Below are 12,008 nucleotides of genomic sequence, written 5' to 3'. Positions count from 1 at the left end.
AAAATAAATGGGAGTTGCTTCTCAGGGATATTGTCATGTCATATCCCTAGTTCTTAACACCTAAGTGAAGTTTATTATTTTATTTTTTTCCCCTAGAAGGGAACCAGTTAATTTCTGTGGTAGTAATTGAACATCAGTGTCAAGAAAATTCATTGCCTTTTGATGTGTAAAAATGAATTTTGAAAAGAACAAGGAATGTTTTGGATTCAAACTTCAAGTTTTTACTATCAGTTCAGCATTGAAGTTTTACTGTCAAATGCTTTTCTTTCATTGGATAAAGAGTCTAGTTATTCTAATATTGAGCAATTTCATAGAGAATGTTTGATAAAAGAAATGATATAATGAACAGAGATGGAAATCAGAGGGTTCAGAGAGGGAGTAGCTACCAGAATAAAGTCAAAGACAATAAGTAAATGATCATCTCTGCTTACAAGATAACCTGGAGGTGATTTCCAAGCCTGTGACCCTTAACCCCAGGGTTCCAGGTGAAAGTTCTTTCTTGATGTAGATCCCTTCTGGGAAGGAACTTTTAACAATTTATTGATCCACCCTTTTCAGGTCCTTGAAAAGATTTTCTCTGCCCTGGTTTGTATCAGATTTAGATCTACTTTGGAAAGCAAAGCAATTAAAGTGCCAAAACCTTTCATTAGGAGTCTGCCATTTAAAAAAAATGAGCTTTGATCTGTTAACCCTTGGACTGAACATTCCAGTCATTCATCTTCCAGAATTTTAAGTCCAGGATTTGGTTGTGGTTTGAATTTATTTTTTTGAGACACAGCTTGAATGCCTCCATTTGATTTTGTGCTTTCAACACATTTTTGGGATCTGGTGATTTGGGAAGGCCTGTACCATATGGTCTTGATAAGGTGATAGATTTTCACATTCTGGGAATTGGCAGGAAAGGGTAGGAACTGAATCAGATGTGGGAAGAGAAAATTAAGAGTTTGGGTCTAATTCATCTCATGATATATCTTCTGAGACCTATAATTCCCATACAATCAATTTTTAGGAAAAAATGTGTGTGTGTTGTCCCCACCTCATGGGGGTCTCTTAAATTCTCTTAAAAGTAGAGAGCTTCCTTTTACAAGAATGGCACTTAACATTTCGTGGTTAGCCCTTCAAAAAATACCCCAGACTTGCGGGTCAAAAAACAAAACAAAACAAAGGCCCTGCTCCACCTTTCTTGGAAAAAGAGGTTGTAAAAAAGGAATAGGCCAAGGGGCCAGGTGCCACGGAATAAAGGGTAGCAAGACAAATTTTGATCTGGGAGTTGATGGTTTTCGGAGAAGGACTCAAGGCAATGGTAGAACAAAACAAAGTCCAATATATACACCAGGAGGTGAAAAACGCCCTGGTGGCAGTCTTGCAAAAAAACCAAAACAACAACAACAACAAAAAATCCAAGAAAGAAGAAAAGGATGCCTTGTGTGATTCCTAGCGGTGGGATAGAGGGGGCTGAAGTGAAGGCTTTTCCTTGACGGTACAGAGAATTCAGAATCGGGAGGCCTGACATTTAATCCGGTTGTTCTGTTCACCGCCGGCTTGGTGGGGACCGTGCCGGGAGAATCACCTACTGGGCTTTCTTTCCTCCATCTCGTCCGGGGCTTTGGATCCCCGTTCTTCGCGCAGGTTCCTAGCCGGGCCGGGGCGCGTGCCCATTTCCCGTACCTCCCTCCACGCGCGGCTGATTGCTGGCAGCCAGGCGCGGGGCGGCGGGGCGGCGGGGCGGCGGGGCGGGGGCGGGGACCAGGCGGCGGCGGCAGCGGGCGGCGCTCCGGCGCGCAGCGGGTTAAGGCGGCGGGGGCGGCGGCGAGGGGAGGAGGGAGAGCGGCGGCGGCGGCGGCGGCCGGGCTGCAAGCGCCCGCGTCCCCGGACCGCAGCGAGTTAAGCGCCGCCCGCGCCGAGAGGGCTGAACCCGGAGCCGTCGCTCCGAGCTCGCATTCGGATCCGCTAGAGCAGGAAGATGGCGACGGACGGCGCGAGCTGCGAGCCCGACTTCTCCCGCGCCCCAGAGGACGCGGCGGGGGCCACGGCGGAGGCGGCGGTAACCGAGGTCCCGGGTTGGGCGCGGGGAGAGTGCAGGCGCGGGCTGGACCCGGCTTGCGCTCCGGGGCGCTCCGCAACCCCGGGCTCCCCGGGGTGCCCCCTCCGCTGGGTAGCCCTTCCGTGGGTGCCCCCTCCTTGCGGTGCCTCACGGCCGGAGTCCGGGTCGAGGAGGGTGAGGCGGCCGCCTGGGTTCGGGATCCCTCCCGTCCTTTCCCAGCCCCGCGGGAAGCACTCCCGGTCCTCCCGGTTCTCGGGGCTCCCTGCGTGTGTCCTGTGCGACCCCTTTGCCCACTCCCTCAGCTGCTGTGGGGTTTGGTCAGGGGCGGGGGCTGGCGTGTGTTTCTAGGCGAACTTGACCCCCCATTGTTCGCCTCTAGCTGCGCGCGTGGTGGTGGGCGCGTGTCTCGGGGCTGCCTGGCATCTCTCAGCGGACCCAGGAAGGCAGCTAGGGGGAGACGGGTCATCGCCAGGCAGGTGTGGGGATGCCCACTGTGTGTGTGTTCATGTGCCTGAGGCCCCTTTAGAGAGGCCCGGTGTCGGCTTTGGGCGCTGCTGCCTCCCGCTTAGCGTCGTAGCTTTGCGTCCTAGCTGCCTGCCTCCCCGTCACTTGGTGATGGGGGGCCGGGATGGGAGGGTGTCCTCGTTCTTCCCTAGAAGGTGCCCGGGCAAGGTGGAGATTCAGCACCTGGTGTCCACACATTGTTCTTCTTCGCTGGGATCTAGAAGCCTAATGAGCTTGCATCCAACGCTGGCCCCACTTTCGGCCCCACAATATCCCTGTGCACAGAGACTGAATGGTGGTTTCCAGCCCCTACCTTGGTGGAGGGGGGAGGGCTGGACCCACATTTCCTGGGTGGGAACGTTTTCGGAGTTGAGAAGCAGCTTCGCAGGAGCTGCAAGGATCTGTAAAGAAAGGCAGCCCTGGGAGCGCCTCCCACCCTTGGCGCGGTCCCGCTGCTCCAGCGGGAGATTCCGGGTGGTGTGGATTGAGAAGAGCATGGACGCCCCGCAGTTCTTTCCTAAACAGAGTCGGTGTTCGAGCAGCAGAGGGCAGGGCCAGGTGTGAATAATCTGGGCTATTTGAATTTCTTCCCTCTCTATTTGGACGTAGGGCTTTCTGGAGAGGTAGAGGAGAGATGTGGAGGTGGAGGAGGCTACTTGAGCTGAGCCTGGGCAGGAAAAAAGAGGGAGAGAAGGAAAAACGGAGGAGGAGGAGGGCTGCTGATTTCCACTTGTGAAACTTGCAAGTTTTAATCTGAAACTTTGAGGAAAATTGATTTTTCATTCTTTGCATGGAAAACGTGAACTTAAGATTTCAAATGAAACCTGCTCGCTTGTGATGCAGTGAAATCAGTTCCCTTTTGTGAAATACAATAAGGAAGCTAGCTATTAAGACAACACAAACCTCTCTGGGAAGTTGAAGTGATTGGGTACCTTCATCCCCAGGAGATGCTAAAGGGAGGGGAGTGAGAAAAAAGAGGTAAGGGTGTGTGTTGTTTTCCAGGAAGGTTGAATTTGTTTAATCGACTTGGAACAGCCTTCTTTCTATTACAATACCTCAGTCTTTAATCACCTGACAATTAAACCAAACACAAACATCTGATTTATGGTCTGTAACTGATCTATAGTTTTATTTGGTTAGATTGCAAACAGATTCTTGGGCGCCAGACAGATTTTTGTGTTAACAAGGTCCCTGTTCCCTTTCTGCTGTTGAAAATTTTCAGGAGTCTGATTTTTCACTGTGGATAGGTGGGGATTTTATCATTTCTCCCTGGTTAGTGATAGCCATGGAAAAATCTGTGAAAGTAAAACTTGTTACTTCTGTAGAATCCTTGGAGGATGCAGTAAGGATGCTTAATCTAATAGTTTTTTAAATAATTTTTTAGTAAAATTCTGATGATGGCTTATTATGCAGTAAACTGGGCATTTTACTTTTCACTTAATAACGTATGGTCCTCCTGTATCAGCCACTTGACTTATAGCTTGATTTTTAAATATTTGTCATTTAACTGCTTCTTATCTGATGATTAAAAATCAAAGACATTTTTATGCATTTTGGGTTCATGGCAACTGAGGACTTAAAATTTTTTTCATTTTTAGGGAATAAGTTTTTTTACATTTTAGAGATTTATTTCATTTCGAATTAGTTTACATATTATGCATTTTTGTATGTACATTTGGCAGTCATGAGCCAATGGAGACTCCAAAGCAGTAGGCTATTTTTGAAAGTGAGTGTTTTCACTAAGTTTTGACTATTTAGATTGTTGCTTAGAGACATGTTTAATTTATAGTTTTCAGCTTAATGTGATTTTCAGTGGAGTGTTTTAAATTTAGTTTGTGATCCTTGTTCTTAGCTGTTTAAATCCTGAAAGCATCCCAAGTGTAAAGCTGGGTAACAGCTACATTATTCAATAGGATCATATTAATAGTCTTTGCTGTGAACCATGCCGAGAGACCTGGGTTATTTTCAGTGCCTTAGCCAAATGTGATGACTTTTATAGGCTATATTGCTATTTCTACTCTGAAAATAACTCCTAATGAATAAGGCAGTATGGAAAACAGAAATCTTCCTGCTTTTTTATTGTCACCAAAGAATTTAAGAGTGAAAGGAAAATGGAGATCTCTTTAGAGCTGTGTTTGGGAAGCTGACCAACATTCTTGTCATTCTGGACTTTTCTGGAGCAGCTAATATGCAAAAAGTAGATATAAATTTTTGTTGTCATGGTGATAATGACAAAAAAACTTGGACAGTGCTTTTATTAAATGCACAACAGGAATATTAAATTAGCAGCTGGTACCTTGGAAATTTTTGTTTCCAGGTGACAATATTGAATGTAAATGCAAAGAAAAGCACTTTCTTAGCCAATTTTGCTAAGCTTTCTTAAAACAACCATGTTATATGGCAGCTATAGAATATTGAAAGTTTCACAGCATAATTTTTAAGTAGGGAATAATTTAGATTTAACACGTTACCACCCACTTACCAAGATGGTGGCATCACGAGTAACATCTTTGCCACCATAAAAAGTAACACATCCCATTCCAATGGTAGAAACTGATAAGTGCCAAGGAATCAAATCAGACATGATGATGTCATGAAAGGCACAAATAATTTATATTAGGAGTCTGGGGAGGAGGAGTCATGGAAAGGATCCCTAGTGAAAGGACCTGGAAACATTCCACAGAAGGATGGCATTTGAGTTGGGCCTTGAGATGGAAGGAGGACTTGGAAGTGGAGACAGCAGGAAGCTGTGTGCCATGTAACTGGTTCTTAGGATTCCTTGAAGGGTGGCCTGGGGCACATGGGAGGGGCTTTCCAAGATGAGCATAGAGTTTCAACTTCAGTCTCAACAGAGTGCTTTAGAAAAATAGGTTAGAAGTTGAGGAAATCGACTGAAATATTTCCCCACTATTAGACTATGATGCTTTTCAACATGATGCTTTTCACTCTTTTTTCTTCTTAAATAATGTATATTTCTGTGCCTGTTTTTTGACTTTATTATTGTTGTTGGTATCATTGCTATTACATTTCTTACAGGAGCAATTTTGTTTGGAGAAAAGCATTTGTCTTCTGTGTGATTGAATCCATGCCTAGGCTAGATTGCCAGTTGGTTATATCCTCTTGTGTTTCATGTAACTTTATGAGGTGAGAAAATGTTTCACAGACTGAGTACTTATTCAGCCATTTACAGATATCTCCTGTTGATCTTATGCACAGCAAGGCTGGAGCTGGAAGAGAGCAGCCTCCTTCAAGAAAAGCTGTGTGGGTTTTGTTTCCAAAAGAAAGCAAAGGTTAAGCACTGTGCCAGGCAAATACATGGTAGGTGTTTCGCTAATATGGAATGAAGAAAATGAGCACTCACTAAGAAGTTGTGTCATAATACTTATTGTTTGGCTAATTGGGAAATTTACTTTGTGTGTTACTAAGTTGTTGGCCTATGATTTGTAGTAATTAACATTATAGATGTTACAGAGCTTTTCTTGTTTCTGGAAGATGACCCTGATTTTCTGATTTTTGTTTGTTTGTTCTTATTTGTATTTGTATATTGTCTCTTTCCAAGCTGCTTTTCTTGGTGACATTTCAGATTCACAGGTTTTTAAAAAATTAATTTACAATACTATTAGTTTTCCCTTTAGATTATCTCTCTTCAGAGTAATGGCTGAGGCTGGGAATGGTAACTGCATCCCTCCCATCCTGAATTCTTCCTAAAATAGAGTCAAGGTCAAATCACCCACTGGGGTGTAGAGGGAGGGGATGATTGAGGGGGGTCAAGACAGAAATGGAAAGAAGTTTGGAAACAGGAAAAGGGAATAAAAGGAAAGATTGGACAGGAAGATAGGCAAGGCTTTGGAATAGTCTGCAAATGCCCAGAAATCTGGAACCTGAATTCAACTTTAAATGTGCCTAGGAAAGATGGAGCAGTTTCTCTCCCTTCTGCCCCATATACTTTGCCACCTAAGCACATCTGAGTGTTGTTTTAGAAAAGACTATTTGAATGCACTCAATTGTCTTCTTCTCTGTTGGAGCTCCTTTGCAAGACTTGTATAACATGGAAAAGGAAACTTGTCTTTTCTCTTAGACATTAAGTAAAAAAAAAAAAAAAAAATGGAGAACAGTTACGAGAAAGATGATGATGATGATTACATTGAAATCAAAGGATTTTTAAAGATGTGTTCATCTTTTATAAATAACTTGTACAAAAATAATGAGAATTTATTAATGCTGTGCACAATACGATGCCATGCATGTAGAAATCCTGATTTTTAGGAAAAAAAATTGCTCTTGAAATTGTTAGTAAATAACCAAGTAGATTAAGGATGGAGTTAAAAGATTATTATAGTAAATGCAGTATAGCTAAGTTAACATCACTATGCAGAATGAATGCTTGTTCATAAATGATTTGCTTCTGACACTTTTATATTTCATTGAAAAGGCAAAAAGATGATTCCAAAGGCCCGAGTTCTTCCACAGAAGGGCTTTGTAACTGTAAGAATATCATCTAGCAGTCTATGTCTCAGCCTCTTCATTTGAAAATCAGCGTGCTGCCATTTACCACCTACAGATAATCAAGCTGATATTCAATGCATGATAAGCTTCTTAAAGGACAATTACTGGATCTGGATGCTGGTTCACATGTGGATATGTCCCATGTAGGCCTGATGGAATATGGAAAAGCTGAGTTAGAATGGAAATAGGCATTTGTTTTATCTGAGATGTGGTTTTTTTCTTTTTCTTTTTCCAAAGAAGAAATGGAGACAGGAGATCTGAAAGAAGGAAAAGGGATGCAGCCGCATTTAATTATCAGAACTTGTCACCCCTGCCCGAGCCATTTCTTTGCTTTTCATTCCAGTTTTCTTGTCCTTAAAATTAGTTATATCCATTACCAGGTTTCCTTCCTGACATTCTATTTACTTGTCAGTTCTACCTCCTTCCAGTATACTCAGTTTGTCTTGCATGAAAGACCTCAGGCAGTGGGGTTGATTTGAGGTGCAAGGCCATGGAGAAGTTCTCAGTATGTTGCTTTAAAGCCCCACACCAAGTAGCCCTAGTTTAGATTGCTCTAAATGATTTTTGAAACAATGAATAAAGATGATTGACCAGTTACTCAGTTGGCCTTAGAGCGGGCCATTGAGACAAGTGTATCTTTACACATTTACATGCTTTGTGTGTTCATATTGCGTGAAATAGGCGTTTTATACCAAATGTGGGTGGGCATGCATGTTAGGTAGAATCATGAGAGGATTTAATACTCTGGCTGTCCCCACATTTCTAGTAGGGGTGAAAAAATAGAGCATTAAGATAGATAATATGAGGAAATACATAAGGCAGAACATGATTAATTGCCAAATGAAGTAATAGAGCAGACTGTAAGACTGAGTATAGGGGAGAGATTTCTGGAGTCCATAAGGACCTATGAAAGTGGGATTTGAACTATGTCCTGAAGAAAAGTAGGATTCCCAAGAATTAGAGGACAAAGGATTAGGAAGAATAAAATCAAAGGTATGCAAAACCTGTCAGTAACCTTTTTTTCTCCATAGAGGAAACTGGGAGGAATAATCTCAAAGCAGGATGTAATGTCAGATTTGAAATAGTTTTAGAGCATGAAAATGTACTTTTCTTCGTGAAAATCCATATAATTGTCTGAATTCATATTTTAATATTATAAATGTTCTGTGTACCTGGAAAGTTGGATTTTTTTCATATTAATGTTAGTCTTCAGCTTTTTATTTTCTTGTAATTTCAAGATGATTTCATTGGTTTCCCCTTCTTTACAGCCTCTTACTCATCCCCAAGCCATAAATCTTACATAGGAAGTTCTAAATGCGCCTTATTAATTATTAGCATGCACTATTAGACTGGGAAGAAAACACATTTCTATAAGTTCAGAGCAAAGAGGCAAAATCAATTCAACTATTTCTCAAAGGCTTCATGGAATGACCTAAATTTCCTCAGTCCAGTAATCCAGTTACCCTGATAGTCTGTGAAATCAGGACATTTGGGAGCTGGGGGAGATTTTAGGGATCACTTAGTACAACATTCTTACTTTACCGCTGAGAAACCTGCAGTCCAAACAGATGAAATAATGTCCTTCTAGTCCATTGGCTTTCTCAGGTGCCTCACCTCCTTCCCATGTGGTAAACTCATTGATCAAATGTAGGGTAGCCCACTAGATTTGAAACCCGGAGGAGATGGTCTTGGTGTCTGTGGGAAGTGCCAGAGAACATGTCTGGCTCTGTGTTTGGTCATTAGCTTTTTACCGTTACTGGTAAGTTTGGGCAAAGATCTGAGGGGTACTTTGGCCACTGTGGTGCATAATCTCTCTTAAATGCTCTTTGACAACCATCAATGTTCTGACCCCTTTAATTCTTAAAAGATATGGGTAAGGATCTCCTGGCCCTATTTGGCTGTGACTGTTGAAATTCGCTACATAAAACCCAGTATTTTAGATTTCTTTTCTTCCTTTTTTTTTTCTCCAGAGGTGAGGGTGTGGAGTGGTAGTGGAGGTAACTGGTATTGGCCTATGTTTAGTTCTGGCAACTAAAGACGACTTAACTCAGCCAAGTTCTATTTTGTCTTCTCCCTCCCTCTCTCTCTGAGCCTGTATAAGAAAATCTGGAAGAATGCCCTCCCCACGCCCACCCCAAGTGATTTAGAGCTTGTTGAAGACTTCTGTGTTGAACAGTAAGAGTTTGGGGTTGGGTCTCCTCTTTCGTATATATGTTTATATCCCAAAGAAGGCGCTGTCTCTGTTTGAGGACCAGCTGCCTGTGCCAGATTTTTAAAATTAGGTGTTAAGCATGGTTCCTGGAGTACTTCTCCTGGCAACCATCAAACATGACAGGCGGAAGGGTGGCCTGTGGAGTTGAAATCTAGCTGGGATTTTTCTTTCTTTTTTTGAGTGCCTTGCTATCACTTAAAGATGAGATCTGATTTTTCTTTATTGAGGAAAACAAGTACAATAATAATAAAGCTCAGTGTGTGAACATGTCTGCTGTGATTTTGATGTTGTTGGAGGTGTGGGGGTATCATGTTTTCATGAATGTCCTGATAGAGATCCTGATTTTTTATGTGAGTGGTGGCATTTGGATCTATCCTGTCTTCTCTCTTTTTTTGAAAATTAGGTTATCAAGTTAGTTTGCCTTTTAAAATATAAAATTTATAAAAAAAAAAAAAAAGGAGGAAACTTGGAGGCGATGGATTCGTTTATGGCCTAGACTATGGTGATGGTTTCCTGTCTCTCCAAACTCATCGAGTTGTACATATTAAATATGTACAGCATTTTGTATGTCAATCACACCTCAATGTGGTTTAAAACATAAAAGATTTATAACAGTTATTTTGTTTTTAAGCCAAAAAACATTAATAATTTTTCTGTATCTGAGTATTTCTGTACCGTACATGTGTCAAGTCAGATAAATGCCACTTCATATGAAACTAACATACTTTTTTGTTGGGATTTTTGCTTTTGGGATTTTTTTATATTTCTAACAGTACTAAAGTGCTTTGAATTTATTTGTAAATAAATGACCTCTAACATGATTTCATATACTTCCTATTACTCTGTTTTACCAGAATAGTAGATGGTACCATCAAGCATTGGAGAATGACAATTGAAAAATATTATTATTATATTCTTATTCTTGAAGGCCAGGAAGTAGTAATGTTTTTAGTGAGGACCCAGGGGTGAGAAACAGAGGAGAGAGAGAGAGAGAGAGGCAGGCAGGCAGACAAACTATATTTAAAATGGTGCATCACTTAATACACTGTGAGGGGAAACAGATTATTATTATTTTTTTTTTAACATTCTGTGTAACCTAACCAATGGTTTAGCAAGAACCCTTATAACAGTGTTTTTTATTTTAATGAATTTCCCTTTTTATTGATGGTGATACATTAAAAAACAGAAGTGTTGGTTGCAGGTCCCATGTAATGTTGATGATGATAGATCCAGAGCAAGCACTCCTGACTCTAATGTGAATCCGAATCTTGGCAATGTCTTTCATAATTTATTAGTATTTAAAATGGAGTACTTTGCTTATGAAGCTTCGGGGAAACAAGGACAATAAAATATACAATTAATTAAAATCTTTAGAACAACCAGCAGCAGCATTAATAAAACATTACCTTCTAAAGCATGTATGAATTGCAGCTTACTCTGCCATCTCAGTGGGAAAAAGCAGGATAAAAGAGTCTGTCTTTCATCAGAGTCAATAAGCTGAGTTTTTATTGGACTTAGGCTGGTAGATTTTCAAAGAAATAGGCATATAGCCAATAGTCCACTCCTCCCTACATAAAACATCTGGGTGCTCTCAGCTTGAATAATAACAATCACCACTTTTATTTAGCACTTCTTTTATGTGTTCTTGTTTAATGCTCAGAAAACCTTTGCGGGGTAAATGTTAGGATGTGTATTATATAGATGAGAAAACAGATCAGGTAAGATACAGAAATGCCTCTCCAAGTGTAGTCCTTGGACTAGCGGCAGCAACAGGAGCTTGTTAGGAAGGCAAATTCAAGGCTCCACCTCAGACCTGTATCAGGAACTCCAGAGGTGGGGCCCTGCAGTCCATGTTAACAAGGGCTCCACATGATTCTTACGCATGCCCACCTTTGAGAACAATTGGGTTATAAGACCTGTGTGACCCCACTATGTAGTGGGAGCAGATTTTGAGCCCTAGTATATTAGATTTTACTATTCACAGGGAATCTCAATTTTTTTTCTTAGAGATTTATTTATTTATTCCAGAGAGAGAAAGAGAGCAAGCGGGAGCGCAAGCACATGCGAGTGGGATGGGGGTGGGGGCAGAGAGAATCCTCAAGCAGACTCCACGCTGAGTGCGAAGCCCAATGTGGGGCTTGATCTCAAGACCCTAAGATCGTGACTAGAGCCGAAACCAAGAGTCGCAAGCTCAACCAACCAAGCCACCCAGGTGCCCCAATAGGGAATATCTCTTAAGTTAACTTTCTAAGCAAGGGCATCCTCAAAATAACACATCCTTTAGGTTTTGCTGTAGGTTTTTCTTTTTCTCTTTTTCCATCCTGAGCCCCTGCCTTTCCAAACAACTGCTCTAATGTATGTGTAAAAAGAAACAATTTTAAGAGAAAGATCCTTTTAAAATCTTTTTTTGGAGAACCAGCTAGCTCTGGTCTCTTTCACCTTTGTACTGTTATCTCCTTCTAGAAGGTTTCTTTGAAACCGAGAAATAGCCAGTTCTTGTTATGCCTGTTTGAAAGCCCCTGGAATCATTTATTGGCTTGCCATGTTTACTTCTATGTCATCACAAGGATAATATTGGGTCAGGTATCTAGGTGCTAAACTTGTTCTTATTAGCTGATTGATAGGATGGCACTATTTTTTATCTCAAGACTGTTGTCACTGGCTGGTAAAGCGTGTAGACAAGTCATAGCACTTAGGTGTAGTTTTGTCATTTCCTGGCTGAACAATGTGTGTATGTTATCC

General features: G+C 41.7%; 1 protein-coding gene across 3 annotated transcripts in view; it reads left to right on the top strand.

Annotated features, from left to right (window-relative positions):
* Window positions 1-1,819: 1,819 nt before the first annotated feature.
* The window catches only part of CTTNBP2 (cortactin binding protein 2), a 150,688-nt gene continuing 140,499 nt past the window's right edge, over window positions 1,820-12,008 (top strand). For 2 of the 3 annotated variants that reach the window (XM_078059495.1, XM_078059496.1), the window contains exon 1: window positions 1,820-2,044. In XM_078059495.1, the coding sequence (XP_077915621.1) occupies window positions 1,964-2,044 (81 nt within the window). In that variant the 5' untranslated portion in view covers window positions 1,820-1,963. Of the gene's footprint in view, window positions 2,045-2,966; window positions 3,107-12,008 lie in introns of those variants that run through there. The other variant, XM_036077138.2, reaches the window with a different exon arrangement.

This window comes from Halichoerus grypus, chromosome 12 (assembly GCF_964656455.1).
Source record: "Halichoerus grypus chromosome 12, mHalGry1.hap1.1, whole genome shotgun sequence".
In the NCBI taxonomy this organism is placed as follows: domain Eukaryota; kingdom Metazoa; phylum Chordata; class Mammalia; order Carnivora; family Phocidae; genus Halichoerus; species Halichoerus grypus.
This window is presented reverse-complemented; position numbering and strand designations above follow the sequence as displayed.